Here is a 20,613-nt window from a genome sequence, read left to right as displayed (position 1 = left end):
AAAATCTGAAATAAAACATTGCTAAAGAAAGCTGATTTGAAAAATTGTTAAGAAAAGTTCTTAATCGCTGCTAACAGAACACTGTTATAATAGTTTATTATCACCCACTCTCATACTGCGCACTGATGTGCTGCATTGTCACACATTTTTAAACCCAATCACCCCACAGTCTGTTTGTACTCAAAGTGTTCGCGCTTTGAAAAAAAAATCCGAGTAGGTAGCTTATGGTGCCACAGCTGATTTACAGACCGGGAGGTGACAGGCGGCCGCTTGCCAAAGCTAGAAAATTATATTTGTCTATCTATATCTGATATCGCACAGAATTTCAGCGCAGTTTGACGACTGGATCATGGTGTGCCATTCGGAACAAGCGGCAAGAGTGGAGAAGACAACACTTTGCGCTAGTGGACAAATAATAGTAATTCAAAATTAATAGATTGTGGGGTTTGTCGAATATAATGTGGAACTTATTTGGAAGCTATACTGTTGCTTCTAAGCTTATTAAAATCACACAGATCTTCTTAAGTTAAATTTTTTTCTTGTTTTCTGTCTGAAATGAACAATTAAGATGCAAGTGACTCTAAAATTCGTTTCGGTTTATAATAAATGCATGAAAAGACTCTTTGCAACTTTCAAACGCGCAGAAGCCACAGTTGGACGCGAACACAATGAGCTGAATATGGATTGATGAACCATTGCGAATGAAGCGTAAAATTGTGCCCTCTCCGCCCCAGTGCCGTCACTCATAGGTTTTATTCATATCCAAATTGCATTAATGTCATGTGTTGACCCCCCCCCCCCTCCCTGTTCTCCTTTTTTTTTTCTTCTTCGTTTTTCTATTTAGTCAATAAGTGACCTAACTCGTTCATGTCATCAGCATAATCACTTGGGAGAGGTCCTGAAGCCGGGAGATCTGGGTACCATCCTCCTGAGGAAAGACGGGTTTGTGTAACTCTCCTCAAACCTGAGAGGGAGTTTGGAGTGTTTGGTCAACGGCAGTGGTTCCTGGAAAAGATCTGAATCGTTTTATAACCAAACCCAGCTGCGGTCTGGTGTGGGCTGCAGTCTCTGGGTGCGTGTGTATTTTCATCTGAATGAGGTAGAGGAAGGGGTTTCTGTGCTTCCTTTTCCAAAAGAGAGATAGGGAGGGAGGGAGGAAAAAGTTTGGTCTTGTTCTCCCCTTGACTCTTTTTTTTTAGGCATGAACGCCGAGACTTGCGTTTCATACAGCGATATGACATCCATGGATTCATATTATAGCCCCTCTGCTACACAAGGTAGGGAACACCAGACGGACCTCTTTAGGACATTCTCAGCTACTGACACCAAATACAGCCCCACTGCCTTCCTGTCCAACAAAGGTCAGGCTTACGGAGAAAAGTCCCGGAGCCCCTTCCACCAGGAGTGCCAGTCATTGGATGCCGCCGCAGCTGGGCAAGGCTCTTTCAGCAAATACCACCTCTTCATGCAGAGGTCCTCTTGCAAAACACCCCCCGAGGAGGACAAACTGCACCAGGAGAGAGGACACAACGGAGGGCTCATCCCCTGCTATGGTGAGTGGAGACAAATAAAGATGAGGCGAGACAAAAAAAATTAGCCGAGAATTAAATCTGATAAGTGTTTTCATCGTGAAATAAAGTAACACAGTCCAATGGTGGTGGTGGGGTTCTCTGCACTGAGTCAACATTGTGTGTTTTCATCCTGTCAGTCATGAATCATTGCTCCACTTGTCCAAAATCCGCTAGTACGAATGGTTTGGAAGATTTGATCGCAGATGGGACAGACGCGCAAACTGGCCCCTTTAGTGGTCTGTGGTGACCTGCTCGGGAGTTAAATTCCTGTCACTATTGGGCAGATAAAACCAGTTTTCCCAAACCAGTTTTCTAGATGAAAACCTTTTACTTTCCACGCACATCCCGCCATCCCTAAAGCTTTTTTTTTTTTTGGCGCAGCAGCGGCACAGAGGACGTCCCGACTCCCAAAGACGTGGCCCGACACTTTTGTGCGTAGCGCGGTTGAGAAGATAAATAATCTTCCTGACTATCAAATTGTCTCTTAGGGCATCAGAATTAAATTAGGGCGCATTTAATGCGATAATCTGCATTACAATCCATAATATTGGAGTTGAGTCGGACAATTGAATTAACAGGTTTTCAGATGGCACAAATAGTGAGCTCCAAACTGATATTTTCATTTCATTGCGGTGCCTGATTGGTTCCAATTAGATTTAATTGCGCCGGGGGGCAGCTGTAATTGGTGAATGATGAGGGTGTGAATAAAACTTTGACCCTCGTTAGGTTGGCGGCCACTTTCAAACAGCATTTAGTCGCCTTTTACCTTAAAAACATCCATATATATCACCAATATATATATATATGTATACATATATATATATACATAAATATATATATATATATGAAATGAATATCTATTTAAATATAATGACATTAATCGCGATTTGTCTAGGATATTACGCCTCTTTTTGGATGGCTGGAATTTGGACAACATGGAATGCAAACCTGCGCAAAAAACAAACAAACACATAGTGTTCCAAGCCATCAAAGTGACACAAATCAGGGCACAAAGAAGGAAAAACAGAAAGCGTTTCTCGGTGTTGAGGAGGAACATCGGCCTCATCATTAGGCTACATTGTAGAGCTCAGAGATTAAACACTGGTGAGCTTTTTCACGATGATCCGTCAGACTTAAAACTAAAAAAAAAAACTTACTTGTAATCAGATGCAATCCTGTTTCATTGATGGTGTTTTGCACAGAGCAAGATTTAATGGTTCGAATGATCGCAGGCCCTAAAATATTGGCTTGAGAAAAAAATAAATTACAGACACTTCAACGAAAAAAATCTCAATCAATTTAATGCAACACGAAGCATTGTAGAAAATAACAAACAGCCGAAATAATATCTAAAATGAAATCACAATAAAAGCAAATCCTTTGATGTAATCATCTGCTTTTGCGTGTGGAGTCATGCTCCCCTTTTTCTTAGGGCTCCACGAGCTGCTTGTCCATCAGAATTACCCTGAATTTGAAGAATAGTTTAATGATGTTTTGACAGTTCGGCTTTCTGGAAACCGCTTTATGGCTTCATAATGTCAAGAGCCGAGATCAATCTCTTCAAAAGCTCATATGGGCCTTTTAAAATGGCTGTTAAGTTTTTATTACCTATTAACCTTGACATAGATCCGCTAAATCGAGATTGAAAAAAAAATTTATACAGCGCTGTAAACAAGCACAGTTATTGGACAAACTGAACTGGAAACTCCTCACCCAGACCATGACAAAAGAAAAAAATATCGAAATAAGAATTAAGAAAATAAAGGAGCATTTCACTGCTCCTTTATTTGCTTGGTTAGATAGTTATTTACTTGTTCAGTTGCTTCCTGCGTCATTTATTTGTTAATGGTCTCAGCCTGGGGAGGAAAATCGTGATATCTTTATTTGCAGCACATCTAAAGTGAATGCAATTTTGGGTGAAACCATTCAAATGACATGAGATATCAGTTCCAGTTTTTCCTTAATTTGAAAAACACTATTTAACCATCAGAGGTTTTTTTTAAGATTGGATTATGTCAGTGCAGGTCGTTGTTTTACCACAAGGCTTAATGACCGGATTCACTGAGAAGAAGGCAGGAAAAAACATCTCGGTGCATACGGACAAGAGGAGCTCTGCCATTAATAGGATTCAGATGTCAAACCTTTTTTTTGTTTGCTTTTATTTCCCTTCTCCCACTGACTTGAGTCGCACAGACAAACCTCCTCAGCTTTGGAAAAGAAGACGCGCTGCTTTAGGCTAATTTGTGGATTCCTTCAGGATCATTTCACAGAAATACGAAAGAAATGAAAATTTCGCGCACCTTTAAAGTCCTAAGAAATGCACAGTCTCTGCTTTGGAGCCTGCTTTGCTTGTGATTATCACTGATTGATAGGGTTTTACTAACTTCTACAGCCCTGACTGACTGGAGATGAATTTAAGGCAACAGTAAAATACGCCGAACTTGCTTGCAGTGGAGGGAAGAAAAAAAAAAAAAAAATAGCTAAATGATTCTTACTGTATTTTTTATTGGAAAATGCCAGGGTATTTTACGTCCTTGTTCATTTGATTTTATCGAAACTGTATTTGGGGTAGTTTCAAATGGTCGGAGATTTGATGTGTTGTTGTAATTTGCGGTCTGATCCCTTCAATCAAAGGTGTTGTGACGGCCGGTCTGAAGCTGTCAGCCACAGCTGAGACAGCTTCATCTGATTGAAAACAGAACTGGCACTAATAAACATTTACATACGCTGGAGTCAACACAAACATATTGCTTACACTCAGTTCGCTGCCAATCACGGTGCTCTAAGAAATCAACAGGGCAGTTCTTGGAGAGAGGACATCTTTGAGCTCAGGCTGAGAGCTGACAGACTGACTGAACCTGCCAGACAATATATTAGGTAAAGGGTCAAAAGCATGAAAAACAAAGGGGGGGTAATAGAATAGAATAGAATAGAATAGAATAGAATAGAATAGAATAGAATAGAATAAAGAGTAGTAAATACCCAGAGCTTTTCCTTTGATTAGAGCAGCCTTAAATTGCTTCAAAATTAGGCAAATTAGATTTTTATTTGAGAAAAAAGGACTGAAAATGGACTTAATTGGCAACATTAATTGTAATTATGCTAAGTGTTAAGTGCTTTGTATTAGACTTAAATGGCAAAAGTTTTCTATGAGAAATAATGAAAGCTGCATAAACACTCTATAAGATGAAAAGGACCTCAGAACTTTCAGATAACTTCCAAATTGTAGGAGGACTTCACGAGTGTTAAAAAAAAAAAAAGTAGGCCTCTGGGGACACTTCCATCGGTCACTCCGTGGTCTGGAAACAGCCACCTGCATGTTTTTGTGATCCTCCAGAGATTTCCTCTTTTGATGTGTTCGTGTCCTCTGTCGGTGTCTGAGGGTTGCTGACCTTTAGCTCGGCTTTCCTGGCCTCATCTGTTTGGAAAAGAGGGCAAGTCCTCCTGCGTGCACACAGCCCAGAAAATCCATTTGAAACCCTCTTTTTAAACTCCCTCGTGTCAACTCTTTGCAACATTTGGAGTTAGACTCCAGTTTAACTGGAGTGAAGCACTTTGCTTTTGCTGCTGCTGGACTTGTAGGTCTTATTATAACAGGACGATGTCTCTTGTTGCTTGCCATCTTTGCCCCTGTGACACAATGATGGTGCAGCTTGAACACATAAAGAGGTGCTGTTTGTTCCCGTTAAGAAGGAGATTTGTCTTTTTAGACAATTGAGTTCTGCTGCCCTCCAAGTGTTGATATTGCAAACTCTACAGGGTGGAGAGAGAAGTCTTCAGGTGAGATCTAAGTGCCTTCAGATATTTTGTCACTCCTTGGCCTTTAGTTTTTTTTTCCTTTATCATATTTGATCCAACGCAGCCATTTCAGCCTCCGATAATGGCCGTCTGTGCAGATTGGTTGGAGCAGGGTGTAATAGGAACCAGCCACGCAGCCCAGACAACTGAGGCACACTTCAGCAAGCCAGTGACATGAGTGGAGGTGACACGGACTCAGGATCATTTTACCATTTTAGCCTAAAGTTTGGCAGGGTAATTTACATTAGACTCAGTTTGCATGGCCGAGTGAGAGCAGCCGGGGAAAAAATCTCATGAAGTCCAGGACTTCGGCTTCTTTGTCACTGCTTCATGCAAACTGAACACTTATACAGACCCACAACTGTGTCGAGGCCACAGACTGGTTCAGAATGTCTTCTTTATTATCTAATGTGGATGGAGGTGACTTTTTCCACTATTCTATTTAATTTGTATAATTACCTCGATTATTTTTCAAAGTAAGATTTTCAGAGGTTTTTAAAAAAAAATTTAAAGGTATCATGCAAAGTCCTGGAGCATCACAAAATGTCACCCATTACATGATTTCAGATTTTTTTTTTTTTTTAAAGAGAAGAAAATTGTTTCACAGTTGAAAATCAGTTGCTTTTTTAAGTTCAAGTTGACAAGTTGAATAGTTACTTGCTTGGTTGTCGAAGTTTTCATCTTTCTTGGTGCTACTTTACCATGTACTGAATGCTTGTATTGGAAATGTGCCATTTAATTTACCTACAAAAAGTCTCATACATTATGTTTTGCAAGCACTTGCTTATTGGCGTGTCATGGTATTTTACTGTATTGTATTTCCATGGGTTAAGCCTTTTAGCTAATGGTCACTTAATAAGATGGTCTTTGAATGACTGGCTGTATTTTTGCTGTTAGATCATTTGCATTTTTTTTTTATTCCTACTTGTAAACTTGTGAGATTATGGGTTGTTATTTCAGGACACACTATTGGGACTGGTGTTTTCACAAAGTTGGCTGGTGGAAACTACCGTAATTGCATTTTTGTTCTCTCGAGCTGCTCTTTTAACATTCAGAGTTTCTTTATTTTATTTACATCTACGCCAAAACTCTCTGGCAGTGTGTTTCTGTTTTGATCACATCACAGAAATGTGAGGTGGGGAAAATTCTTTATTTTTTGCTTTATTTGTCTTTGACAGTTTTTTTTAACATCATCGCTCTGATCATTCAGTACATTTAGATTTTAAGGTGATCTGACCTATCACGAAGAAACAAGATGCTGTGACATCTTCTGTAGATTTGTTCATCAGAGTCACCAATTGTTTCTAAATCCTGGCAGCAGTGTAAAGATGTAATGTGTTCGCGCGCACATGTATATCATGTGTATAGTCTTAAAATGTTTTAATCAACTGCACCAGACATTACATCAAGCAAAGAGGTCATTAACTCCAAGCTGCTCGTCTTAGTGTTATTTGTAAATCCACGAGATTTGAGGTCAGATTTCAAGAAGACAAAAATACTGATCGCACCTCCGAGATCTTTAATGCTTGGATAATAGATATTTCTATTGAGACAATATATTCAAACAATGTGACAATTGGGAAAGGGTGACTTTCAGTGACAATCAAATGACAGATTCAGAATTTAACTGTGCAGGATGAAGCAGCTGAGGAGCCAGTTACTGAGTCGGTACAGAGCAAAACTAGTTACAAGAGGGCATATTGAATTTAAATTCCTCACTGTGCAGGGATCCACTGCGAATGCTGCAAGTAATTAAACTTTTTTACAACTTGTTTTGCTGCTCCCAAATGGTTCAAATACGTTATTGCAGGTTTAAAATAAGGGAATCTGTGATAGAAATACTCTTTTTATCACTTTTTGAAGTGATAAAATGTAATTGTAAAAAGCATTGGCAGCAAAAATAGGACTAGTAGTAAAAATAATAACACATACTTATGTATCTCTTGAACCTTGTTGAGTAGAAGCATAGACTAAGCAGAGTGCCTAAGTGTAATACTTAAGTTAAAGTGTAAAAAAGACTCATGATGAACATCTTTCTTGTGTGATTGTCCATCAGCTTACAGAACATCAGGTATAAGCGTCTCAGAAAAAAAAGTTCAGTATTACATCCAAATTCATGTATTTCATTACACCCATAGCTTGTAAAACAGCAAAAACACCTCAAGTATCCTTCTACTCGCACTTTCTTTCTCTTTCCTCTTACATCAAATTGTTCTTTTTTTCAGTTGGACCAACATGTTATTAATCTCTCTCAGTCACTGTGTGGTGTGTAATTTATAGTGTTTCCTCTTAACACAGTAAGCTGACCCCAGTCCGCTCAGTCAATAAAGAGGCAGGGAAGGTGCCCTGTCGCTTTACAGCCAGTTAAATTGCACTTTGATGTCTCCCCCTTGTTTTTAACTGAGTGGCACTATTAGCTGTCCAGCAGCGCTGGCTGTCTGGCCCATAAGAACTCTGGCACTGATGTCCACGCGACCTCGCAATATTAGGTGTGTGAGGTGACATCGTTGTGTGAATAAATATTAAACTGTTGCGTTTGAGAGTTCTGTAGTCAGTTGGAGATATTCACCTGGAAATCAGTGTTCAGTGTCTTCTCGAGACTTGGTATGCATCTATTTTCTGCATAACTCTCTTTGTGCTGACACAGAGCTGTAGACACGTTTCCCTTCGCTGTGCAAAGTAAGTGGACCTCATGCTGATGGTTGGATCCACAGCAGTGAAAATAGAACATTCTGTGGTTGCAATTGAAAACATGTTACGTAGCATTTAGTGAATTTGCTGGATTATTACTGGAATGTGTTTGTGCTGGAGACACTGCATTTAGAAGCGCAGGCACAAGCTGAAATCATAAGAGAGTTTTTTTTGTTTGTTAAAAGGAGAAGACGATCAATCAGAGTCTTCAACACTTTAACACAGGCTTTTGATCGTATCCTGACAGCATTGCTTGCTCTTCAGACATATGGCGTTCTCTCTGCAGGAGGGCCTGACGCTGCCCACCTTGAGCAGTGTTGGAGAATCTCACAACTATAACAGACTGCACGGAGAAAAAGCTGAAGACTGTCACAATAATCTAGTCCTGCCAAAAAACATCAGCGTTGCTATATAAACAACTGCCTTTGATCATTGAGAGGCCTCTTGATTTCAAACAGCCAGAGAGCTATTGCCTCGTGGGGACTGTGAGTGCTGGCCAGCGAAATATGGTTAAATAACTTAATGACATTAAAACTGGGATAAAAACACATTTGCTCCCTTCAAGCGTAACAAGATTTGTTAATCATGAACAAGCACAAGTCCATGTCCAAGTCTGTTGAGCAGAGGAACTTCAGAGAATCCTTTAGGGCTGAAATGCATCTGGTGTGTTACCTGTTTCTCCAGGACGAGGATGCAAAATGCAGACTGTGTAGCAGGACATGTTTTTCTCTCTTCGTGCAAGGCTGAATAAGATCAAATTCGTCAGTATAACTTAAGCTGAGAATGGACTGCATGGACAACTGTCCTGAATAAAGCTTTGGATGGAGTGAACAAAACAAGGGCTTTGTGTCCAGACTTGAGCATCAAAATCAAGGTTTATTTAGTGCTTGCTGAAAAGTGTTTCCTTTATACAATTGTGGTCAAGTACTGAGAGCTGGTTTCTTTTGCTTTCTGTAATTTTGACCCTGCCTGCACGTTTCTGTTCCTCCAATTAATTTATTTAGATTGATTTAAGTTCAGTTTATGTTGCACTAAATCACAACATGTGTCACATTAAAACACTCAATTCAGTACATTTAAATAAAAATAATATTACAGTGAGAAATCCAACAGTTTACCACTAAGCAATAACTTGACAAGAAGCATCATAAAGTACTATTTTACAGTACATACAGTTATATCTTGCACTGGCTCTGCCATCAGAATAATTGAATTTCTATGCATGTAAAAATACAGTTTTGACACTAGTATGCATAAAATGACGAGAATTTATATCCTTCAAAGACAATTTTTGCCTCACAAAGACAAATAGATCTTAAGAAGTTTACATGAACACACACACACTTCTAACCTGACAAATCAATGGACAAGCAGATGAGTTACCACCACTGTGAAATGGCTCCCACTGACCAACTTGTAGCCATGTTCTGCACGCACATGAAGTTGGGCCATTATGTAAATGTGTATTAATGCTGAGATGCGTTTACAGTCAGTTTTTTCACTGGGATGCAGCAGCAGGGTGAAAGGAACTGCCAGGTCAGAAAAGAAAGCTGGCAGAGACAAAGCTGTGGAAATGTATGATCACAGACCAGTTTCACAGTTCAAATGCAGCCATGAAGAAATCATGTGTGTGCGTGACAGAAAAAGAAAGAGATATTTTTAAAAATAGTTTTGCATGGCTGGAAACTACTCAACATCAATTTAATTGTGACAGTCTCGGTGCCAGGTGACTTTGTAGCCACACGATAGACTCCAAACACATGTCAGGCAGTTAAAGAGGATCTGAGTGGAACGGAGAGAAAGAGCAATGTGTGTGTGTGTGTGTGTGTGTGTGTGTGTGTGTGTGTGTGTGTGTGTGTGTGTGTGTGTATCTTGGAGCCGAGGATGCTGGTGGTTGAAGAGTGTGTGCCGTAAAAACAATCTGCAACTTTCTGTGAGTGTTTCTGGTTCCCAACGCATGACAGAATGATCTATAAACCACAACTAAACCCATTATACAGGCCATCCACAGACAAACACGTGCTCACCACTGCACACCAACAAATTTCACAACAGAATTTCCTCACATAGAGCAAGAAATTCTTCTGTTCCACCCTAAAAAACCCTCATGAGTTACAATATTGATCTGACAAATGAATCATCAATTCTGAATGCACAGCAAGAGGAACAGATGCTCACTTTTGTTTTTCCATTTTCTATTTGTTTGTCTTTAGATGGAAATGATAGGATGCACTTTCTTTATTCCTGGTGGGAAACGTTTTTTAGAGGGCCCCGGGTCACAAAACATCAGTCACTCGCCCTTTTGTTCTCAAAAAAGTATTTAAAAAAAAAACAACACACACATCTGATTTAACAATTCTCATATTCTTCCTACCTCTGCAGGTAAAGACAGTTCAGGTCTAACAGACTCTGATTTGGCACCGGACTCAGACCCATCTGGAATGGACACCAGATACCTGGCTGTTAAGGATCAAGGTGTCAAGGCGGCCTCAGATAGGCTGCCAGGCACTGACTTAGCGAGCCCACTTGACAAGGCTGATGGTGGTGAGAGCAACAAAGGCAAGAAGAGACGCAATCGCACCACCTTCACAAGCTACCAGCTGGAAGAGTTGGAGAAGGTCTTCCAGAAGACACACTATCCTGACGTGTATGCCCGGGAGCAGCTAGCGCTGAGGACTGACCTGACTGAAGCACGTGTACAGGTAAGGCAGGACAACAAACACAACTTGCAAGAAACGTGATTCAGTATTCTCTAATAATATAAAATATCCATTTATAGTAGTGTAATGCTGGCAACAACCTCGTGCAATTACAACCCTGTGCTATCACTTTGTGAGAAAAAAAACTCTCCATCACAAAAGAACAGGATTTAAACAACACAATCTAATGGATCCTTCAGCATCTGTAGTTCTGTAGAGATAACGACACTCACAGAACAACACAAGAGATTTATCTGGTAATGTGGGAGTCGCGGGAGAGAGTGGGGGAGTGGGAACTAGCAGAGGCCAGGGGGGCCCAGGGGGCTTGAGCTGCCTGGGCCTCATATGTTTCGGCAAAGCAGACTTTCATCAACATATGACTGCCGTGTTTTTTTTCTGGGATCATCCTGGTGGCTTTTTCCTTTGCACTTTAACGGTTGAGTTTCCTGAATTTGTGAGTTTGTATCAGGTAGTGTCAGTCTGGCCTGAACCATACAGCGTCCTTCTGATCCTCTGGCCTGATTAGCACATAAACTGGTCATGACTTCTGTAATGCATTCCAACATGAGTGGGCAGAGAAAGAGAGCTCCACAATTTCTGTACCACGTCTTTGGGCTGGATGTGGATGACATCTAAAGCCCCAGGATTTTCAGTGTTTTCCTTTCATTAACATCCTGTTCAGACAAGAATGTGTCCCTGCTGTGGTCTCCAGGGTAGGTGTGAAACCTCTCCCATGGGTTTTGATTAACTTGGTGACTAATATTTCAAGTTTATTTCTCAGCATATGTCCCCTAGCTTTTGCAAAACACAACACATAGATTCAATATCCTGGCTGGATTTTTGATGTGTGTCAGTGGTGCAAATGGAATAGGAAAATAACTCAGTTAAAACTGAGCTTAAACATGATGAGCTGGAGCAGTGAGCCTGAAACACAGGAAGTCTGTGCAGCCACAGGGTTATAACTCAACCTGGAGTCTCTGAAGGTATGCCGCTCTGCTGCTAGTGCTATCACAGACCTGCCTGCCTGCTTCACATGGATGCAGCTTTACAGCCGTCAGTTCTCCCAGCGGCCCTCTTAAACACTCAAGTTAAAAAGATAAAAGAAACAAGATGCCTTGTCAGTCAGAGAACGGGGTTCTGTGCTTTATTCAGGTCATTCACACGCAAAAGGATGGACTCACAGCTCATCAGATCGACATCTGGGGTGGAAAAATGTTAAGAAAGAGGCCATACTACTGATGAAAAGCCTACTTCAAAACTTAGTTGCTAAAACTGAGAGTAACCTCGTGGCCTAATGGTTCTCTCTCTCTCTCACACACACACACACACACACACACACAAAAAACATTTTAAAAACCCAGACTTTTAGTCAAACAACGTCAGGGACCAGGGTTGTTTGCTTTTTCAGTCTCAGGGTTTCAAAGGAAGAGGGTGAGTTCAGATCTGAGTCATATACACTACATGGGAAGGTCAGGGGTCATGGGTCAAGGGTTGCAGTAGCATCACATCGCTCGGATTTGCTGTTCTTGCATAGAGCCAAGATGGTATCTGATTTGTAGTTCAACAGAGAAACACAGGTGTTCATACTAACCAATAAATGAAAGATGATAAGCAGATTTCTGACGCGCTGAGAGATGGGGGAGGCAAGCTCAGAGCAGATTTACAAGAATGCTTAGAGACATAAAAATTCAGCAACTACATAATATTATATTGTAAAGTTTTTTTTATTGTTTTGCTAAGAGGAGATGTTTTTTCTGAGGGTGAAGAGCCATGAAATCATTTTAGCCAAGAACATGTTATACTTCAGTATAGTACTAGAAAATTGAAGATGGATTGTATGAGATCAAAACTACGAATGAATAGAAATACATTTTCATCCATTTTCATGATGAATTGGTAGTTTAAGGTATCTTAAGAGCAATCATTTGGAATTCTAAATTGAGCTTTGTCTGCTTTGTATTTTGCAATACTGCAAAATACTGAAGATATCACAACAATTTGTGATAGGTCATTTCTATGTTTGTAGAATAAACAATCAAGGATCTTAAAATGCAACAATGACAAAAAGAAAGTCGTGGGTGTACAAAATGTTTGTAGCACAACACACACGTTGCCTTGAAATTAAATTCAAGATATATTTGTTTTGTATCTGTCCACTCAGTCCTCCACTCACCGTTAAATGACGTGGGGGATAACAAATGATGTGGTTAGGGATTTAGGATAAAAAGAGAACAATCGTACATATAATGAACAGCAACACTGGTCAGAGGTGCTTCAGTTGTACTATTATTGCTTTGAGGGTGCTGGAAAACTGAAGCCAGGCTCAGCCTCGGATTTCATCTTACTGGGTTAGGAGTCTGAAATGATTGACAGCAGAGGCGGGTTATCAATCCTCTGAGCCGCACTCTTACTTCAAAGTGTTTTCATCCCTGTACAGCTCTCCTGCTGGGGCCAGTTTGGCATTTCTCTGCTCTTTCTCTCTGGGGCTGTAACATAAATAAAGCCTCATTGAAAGTCTACCAGCTACTTAAGCTGTCAAGGTCTTTACCAATTACTGTCACAACGCAGTGTGTGCAACACAAAATTATGTTCTCCCTGTATAATGATCAACAGACTGAGCTCACAAGAGCTGCTGGCTATGCTGTACTTTGGGAAGCAATTGAGAAACACCTTTTAATGTATGATTATCACAACCATTAGAATCCCAGAAAAACCTTTTTTCAGGGAACCGTCTTGCATGGGGGTTTTTGACCCTGAGTGCAAAGCAAAATGTATGAAAACACCAAGAAAAGAAGGATTATGTCCTCCAGTCTGTGTGCTTCTTTAATTTAGAAGGAGACAGTATCTCCAAGCCAGAATTTTTAGGCTTCAGGAAATTAAAAGGAAAATGCAAACAAACCTCAGTTATAATCCCATCTCACTTTTTAATTTCCCCCACTGCCCCCTTAGTGAAGCATCTGGGCAAAGAGCGGATGCATCATATCAGAAACACGTCAGAGAGAAAAGTTTTTCCTGCACAATTTTTGCTAAAATCAATCCAGGCTGGCGGCTGCAACAGGACAGTCAAGAGTTGTACTACAAATCGTTAAATTTGGACCCACGGTTTTGATAAGAAACATGGCAGATGACATGTTAAACCCACCAAAAAGAAACATATTTAGATAGCTTTCACATACTCTGATGATAAATCAAACATACTAATGCTTTCAGTAAACAACACAGTTAGACTGAGATGTCAAAGATGATTACAGAAAACAAAAAGCACCCACTCTGGACAGACAAAAAATAAACAAAGGTGAGACGACAGATTCTATTTACATTTTTTCGTAAGCCTCAACTCAAAGGAAGTCTGTGGTATACTGTTTATAAGCTGCGTCCCCTCATCTTTGTCTGTACAATTTCCAGTGTTTTGTCGTCTCACACAGAACTTCAGCTCCTGCTAAACTGCATTTCTGTGCAATTCATGTTCACACAAAGGTTTGGAAGTGTGAATATTTTTATGAACTGCTGATATCATTCTGTTGCCAGCACTGCACGGGATAATTTTTCCAGATGAAACAGAAACTTACATTTGTATCTATAGAAGAGCATTTCCTTTAGATTTGAAGGGAAAGAATTCTTCACCGTTTGGGCACGCCACCTCTCATTTTCTGACGCTTCAGCTTCACCCTGACCACATACACTGTTCCAGATGAAACGATGAAAGCTGCCTTGCTCTCGCAGATGAAAAGTCAATCACTACTGGCAGTTTTATGACACTCTGTCATCTTCACTTTGCAGGTATGGTTCCAGAACCGGCGAGCAAAATGGAGAAAGAGGGAGCGCTTTGGCCAGATGCAGCAGGTCCGAACACATTTCTCAACTGCCTATGAGCTGCCTCTTTTAACACGTCCTGAGAACTATGCACAGGTAAAGAATCAGCACTTTAACACGTCCCAGCCTACAAAACCCACATAGATTTATTTTCTCTGTCACGACACAATATTTACTGTTTGCTCAGAACATAGGATAGAAATTGGATGAAATGTGTTTCAAAATTTGTCATTCAGTCACGTATTAGCACATTATATTTAGATTTTTCCTAATAAACAATGACGTTTGACAATTATAACCGATAGCTTTGCTGCAGTTATCAGTTGAAAATGTTTATCTTTAACTGATAACGGCACCTCTTTGACCTTCAAATTAGAAGATTAGATAACTATTGATTAAGACCACTTTAAAAGATTACAAGAAAGCTACATAAAGAAATGAGGGATGGCTCAAGACTTTTTGACAACACGGTGTCTTTTTAGATAAATGGTGAGGTTTGTTGCAGGTAAAAGAAGGCAAGACAGCAGGGAAACATACTTTAACATGACACCCGATGTGTTCTACAGTAATGTTTAGATAACTCTTAAATAAAGGACTGAACAGCCTGAACAGATTTGAAATTTTCTCAGGAAACATGTAAAAATGTATGAGCTCAGATGAGCCTCTGATCATTTAGATAATAAAAACTTTGTTTGTTTCAGATTCAGAATCCCTCCTGGATCGGTGGCAGCAGTGCGGCGTCTCCTGTTCCAGGCTGTGTCGTGCCCTGCGACACAGTGACTCCCTGTATGACACCTCACCCTCACTCTGCCAGTGGGATGTCTGATTTCCTGGGTGTACCGAACCCTGGAGGTCATGTGGGACAGCCTCACATGGGCAGCCTGTTTGGGGGATCTCCTGGCATGGCTGCAGGCATCAACACATATGATCTCAACATGGACCCTGACCGCAAGTCTTCCAGTATCGCCGCTTTGCGCATGAAAGCCAAAGAGCACAGTGCAGCCATATCTTGGGCCACATGATGCGTGGATGCTTGCTGGATGGAGGACCATGCTGACCTCTGAGATGTCTACAAAAAGCCAGCACAGAGTGAGGGCGCACTAAAATCAAATCTCTACAGACAACAGTGACTACCTTCAGAAATGCTGCAAAAAATGATTTGGGAAAGAGAAAGAGATAAGAGATTTGGCAAAATAAGTGATGCCATTTTTCAGTGCCTTTGCTGGGAGAAAGCAAACACAGTGCTTAAGGCTGGGAGGTGATGCTGTACTGTATAGCAGGGGTTGCAGTGTAGCGCTGAAGATAGGCAAAACAAAGAAGGCTTTAAGTATTTCAATCAAATCCATGCACTTATTCGCTCAAATACAGCGACTTATGTTTGTACAGTGCTTTCAGCGTCTGCAGTTTTTAGTTTGGTGCTGTTTTATTCTTACTTTGTTATTTAAATTTGAATGTGTTATTGATATTTTCTCCCCATTCAGAGGTTGTCAGCAGTTTTGATTTTACAAATAGCTCAGCAAGCATACTTAATTCAGATTTAGTTGTTTTATGCCACATAAGTGTTATTCTAAAGGAATCTTTTTCAGGATTAGCTTAAGTTATGCTGATGCGAATAAAAAGCTTCAGAAAACTATCCAGCATATCTGTTACACTGAGAGGCTTCTCACCTTCAACACAAATGTTAAAATAACCAACTCTGGGTGCAAGTTTCGGCAAATCAAAACTGTTCTCTCATTTAAAAGTCAAGTAGATGAAATGTGGTTTGCTTAAGTGTGGTCAGGGTGAGAGATCCACCTGCCGCACTGAGTCAGCCCGCTGGTGCCCAGAGAGAGGAAGACATGGAGGAGGAAGTGTGAGAGGTGCACAGCAGGCCTGCTGCTCTCTGGGCTGGAGAGCCTGGGAGCGCCAGTCTCCAAACAGACCCAGCTCTGTTTTTAAGAGGACAGTGTCCAAGTGGACACAACTGTGGCCCCTTGCATGTCTCACAGGCTTCAGAGAAAGACGTGCCTACTAGTCAGTTTGACTGCCAGAAATAACACAAGAACCAGCAGAAGCCTCCTTTGAAACAGTGAAGGCTGGTGGGTATTACACAGAGTGTGTTGACACTTATAAGCATTGAAAGGACGTCAGTGTTCAACAGCCTTTTCTGGACTTAAACGTGTTTGCGTTTGGCTGTTAGAGCAGTCCAGTGATGAAGCAGCAGCAGCATAATTGTAATTGTATTTCTTTTCGTTTTTTTCTAATTGCTCCTGTCAAATGAAACAATTTACCAGCTTAATGTCATAACTTCTATTGCTTTATCCTCCACCTTCAGACACTCCAGTCTGGTTTTCCCACAAAAAGAACATGCCTCCGTTACAACTTACATATCTTTGTTGTCAGGTGGCTAACTGACGCATAGTTTCAGCATGTTTTTGGGTACTTTAATTCCTTGCAAATTAGCTTGGGATTTTGCAACCTTAAATAATGCAAGGTACTTGTGGTACTGTCTTGGAGAAGTCAAATATCTAATTCTATAACCGTAACTATTTTAATTAATACAGAAAAATAATTGTGCAAGAAACTGACCTTTAGATAACCGGAGATCAGATATATTTTTAGCACACATGTGCTGGTTGCTATCTGGGTCTCAGGACAAAACATTTAGATGTTTCGTCCTGAGACCCAGACCAAAACAGGGAATCAACCAACAAAGTGAGGTGTCCCTGAGAGGAGGGTACAAGGGCCTAACAAACCCTGAGACATATAGTGAAGGTCCGAGATATTGCCACAGAATTGTAAGCACAGAATTTTGACAGAATTCAGACTCAAATGCTAATAAACCCATTTAGTAAGATCAGAATATTTAATATTTTTAAAGCAGGCATTAATCTACTGTGTAACAACTGCAGATTAAAACAACAAACTCAACATGGTTACTGGGCACTAACATTTGGTTGCAGAACCTTTGACAACAATGATAGTCTCTAAAAGTCTTTGGCAGCCGTCTGGAGGTTTCTTGCTCTCGATTGTGGGTAGTTTTTACCATATGACTGTGTGTCCAGGTTCTTTGCAGTAAGTTTGCAGGAATTCTTTCTCAGTGGCAGATTTAACTTCTCTCCGAACATATGTAAGGGGACTTAGATCAGGACTCACTGCTGGTCTTAAACAGTCTTTTCCATTTCAACCTTTCTCTCTTGCTGAATGTGTGCTTCGGGTTATTTTCAAAACTTTCATGTCAGACTTATTTTACTATTAAGAGTAACCCATTTCTCTCTAAGATTTCTTCATCGTTCCCTTGATGTTTTTTTTTCCCCATTATTATTCTATTTTTTTGCTTCCAGCACCAGTAGCAGCAAAACAGCCCCAAAGCATGATACAGCCTCCACTGTGTCTCACTATAGGTTGGCTGTTTTATTCCTTCTTGGCTTCACTTTGTTGAGGGTGGTTTCTTCTTTCCATAGAACATCACAGAAACACTGTGGTTTATTTACAGAAGGAGCCTTTTTTGATTAGTGTGCAGCTCATAGAACTTTCCCTTGTCATGAAACCTTCGCAACAGCAATTTGCAATCAACAGTTTTTATCAACAGCATATCAACAGCAATTGTTCTTAATGATATCATTTCTGATAGTATCAGAGAGCTGTCTTGTCTTCATCACCGTCAGAATGAAACAGAAAACAATCAATCCTTATGCAGTAAAACCATTAACTATTGGTTATTTAGGTCACACAAACATTGAAAGTTAGAGTCTTTTTTAAATGTTTTTTTTCAAAGTAGCAGTTTGTATTTTCTAATTCACTTTTTATGTTGTTGTCAAGAAGCATGTTTTTAAAAAAAATATTATGATAAAACAAAATAGGTTCACTGGTATTTATATCAGTGTTCAAAATGTGCTTATAATTCAGTGGTTCCAATATTTCTGACTAACGCTCTAAGTTGCTGTTAAAATTGGTGACAAATTGTTGGAAATTCTCTACATTAACGAGAAGCAAAATGCATGTCCCAGAGTCTCAGCATAGAGACATGGGTAAAGGCCACAAAAGCTTGGGGTTAACCTCATTGGTAAAAAAAAAAACCCACATTTTTTTTTCTTTAGTGAAATTACAAACATGCCTAAAAGAATCCAAAAGAGACTGTGTTCTGTGTCTGTACTCTGGTTACAGCTTTTACTCCTTGTTCACCTCAGTCACTACTTGAACAATACGTCTGTGTTCTTTTGTGGGAAGAGGAAGAAGGTAGAGGTAAAACTAAAAGTTATTCAGATGTCATGGAAGTAAACATGTGTAATATGAAATAGCAAATTGGGTTTCCTGTGCACTGTTACGAGGTTAAGCGTTTCTTCATTTGTTTGCAAAGACTGATTTTGGCCCAAAGCATAACAAAGGGTTTCATGGTCTCAGAGAGTGAACCCGATATTTCGCAGTATACCTCGAGGCAGAACAGCCATAGCTAATTTCCTAAACTAAACCACATTCACTGTCCTTTTGGGGTTGGTCAGAAAAGCAAAGTGCAGGCTATAACCTGTCAGCAGAGCAGATCACCCCGAAGTCATCCAAATTACATCCTCTCCCGTCCAAGGCATGTGCATGCACAGAGAACAGAACTCAGACAGTATCATTTCAGATGTGAACATGAGGCCCCTATGTGTGCTCTAGCTGAGGGGTTGGACGGAGGGCGAGCTGTGAGGGCGTCTGCTGTGTTCCGGTGTTCTGGGAAAAGGACAGTGCACACAGCTGCGCTCAGGGGGTAAATGCAAAACAAACATGCCTCACACATGCTTCCCCCTCAGCTGTCATGGCTCTGCTTTCAAAGATCCCCCCCCCCCATCACTCACATTGCACTGTGCCTCTCCCTTCGCTCACTTCCACTGTGTCCACTGGCCCAAAGCTGCAGCCCCTCAGCTGCAGGGTCCGAGGCAGGTTTTTTAATTAACACTGAGCTATGTGGAAGCTGCAGACTGCAGTATTGTGTGTCAGGATGGCCCGTCTGTCTTCTACATGGTTTCACTGAGTTGCTCAGGTTTACAGAATATAGACTCGCTGTTTTTTTGTCCGTTTAAAGTTCATCGCTCTTAGGCTGAAACATCGCGTGTGATGTCTTCATCCTCTTCAAAAAGTGCACTCTTTGTTTTACCATTTGTAAAAGCAAGCCAGCTTCATGTAAAAGAAAAAAAAAATGAAAAAAAAAGTCTCTTCCTCCTCGTGCTGCATAAATCCAGCCTTGACAGATATCACTGTCCACTTTTCTCATTTTCTAATACTACTGAAGTCAAGCAATCAGTATAGGAGTAGATATATGATAAATATGTGTGCTGTTGTGTGTATGTGCATTGTGCATGCAGAATGAAGTGTCATAAATCTCTTTAAAACTTGTACTAATTTGATGCCGTTTTATTTTGAGTCAATTTATCATGTATTTGAGTGTATCACTTCCGTAAATTTGGTGTTATGAATTGCGTTTCCAGCAACGTGTTGGAACATTTCTTTTCTCTTGATATGCAGCTCTTCTAAGTTTTACCTGTTTGTGTGGCTTTAAGCTGCCTTTTTGAAGTAAGAGTGTAAACTGCTCATGCTTGTGTTGTTTTGTGTGATTAAAGTTCAATAAGTTATTGCACTTGGGTTTCATATTTATTTGTTATAAAATATATTCCGTGCCCATTGAAGTGCGAGCAACAAATGCTCGACTCCCCCCTCCGCATTTGCATATATAAGGAGGTCCTTCTCTTTCAGGGATTAGTGGTGAAAGACTTCTACTGGGGCGCTCCTTTGCATGGCGTTTAACAATGCCCCTTGATCTGGAAAAGAAAAGGGGCATTTTACCTCTGCAAAAGGGAAGGTTAGACTGAAATGGGACTAGGCCAAAGAGTGTAAATGATGTCATTTATAGACAGGTAATTGTGATAGTTGCCCTCTGGCTCCTCAGCAGACCAAATACTGTAACAAAAACTCTGACAACAGTTGCCACACATTGCAGAAGAAAACCAAGGCAACCATTTTCCTATTAGTATAAATAACTTAGTCATCACTCCTAGTTTGAAGAAAAGCCTTTCAAAATATCA

General features: G+C 40.4%; 1 protein-coding gene across 2 annotated transcripts; it reads left to right on the top strand.

The window, feature by feature from the left end:
- The first annotated feature begins 1,194 nt into the window (after window positions 1-1,194).
- alx4a (ALX homeobox 4a) lies at window positions 1,195-20,136 on the top strand. Of its 2 annotated transcripts, XM_075459759.1 has the most exons (5): window positions 1,195-1,277; window positions 1,362-1,553; window positions 10,443-10,762; window positions 14,540-14,668; window positions 15,274-20,136. In XM_075459759.1, exons 1-5 carry the CDS (start codon window positions 1,202-1,204, stop codon window positions 15,592-15,594), a joined length of 1,038 nt encoding a protein of 345 aa, XP_075315874.1. In that variant the 5' UTR covers window positions 1,195-1,201; the 3' UTR covers window positions 15,595-20,136. The 2 variants fall into 2 exon arrangements, with proteins under 2 accessions (XP_075315874.1, XP_075315791.1); XM_075459676.1 differs by having other exon boundaries at window positions 1,195-1,553.
- The last annotated feature ends 477 nt before the right edge of the window (window positions 20,137-20,613 follow it).

This window comes from Odontesthes bonariensis, chromosome 1 (genome assembly GCF_027942865.1).
Source record: "Odontesthes bonariensis isolate fOdoBon6 chromosome 1, fOdoBon6.hap1, whole genome shotgun sequence".
Lineage (NCBI taxonomy): Eukaryota > Metazoa > Chordata > Actinopteri > Atheriniformes > Atherinopsidae > Odontesthes > Odontesthes bonariensis.
This window is presented reverse-complemented; position numbering and strand designations above follow the sequence as displayed.

Bases quoted from the DNA above. Each gene is read 5' to 3' on its own strand.
- alx4a (XM_075459676.1), top strand. From the start codon at position 1,202: ATGAACGCCGAGACTTGCGTTTCATACAGCGATATGACATCCATGGAT. The intron at 10,763-14,539 runs GTAAGGCAGGAC...TTCACTTTGCAG, and splicing joins TGACTGAAGCACGTGTACAG to GTATGGTTCCAGAACCGGCG. The intron at 14,669-15,273 runs GTAAAGAATCAG...TGTTTGTTTCAG, and splicing joins GTCCTGAGAACTATGCACAG to ATTCAGAATCCCTCCTGGAT.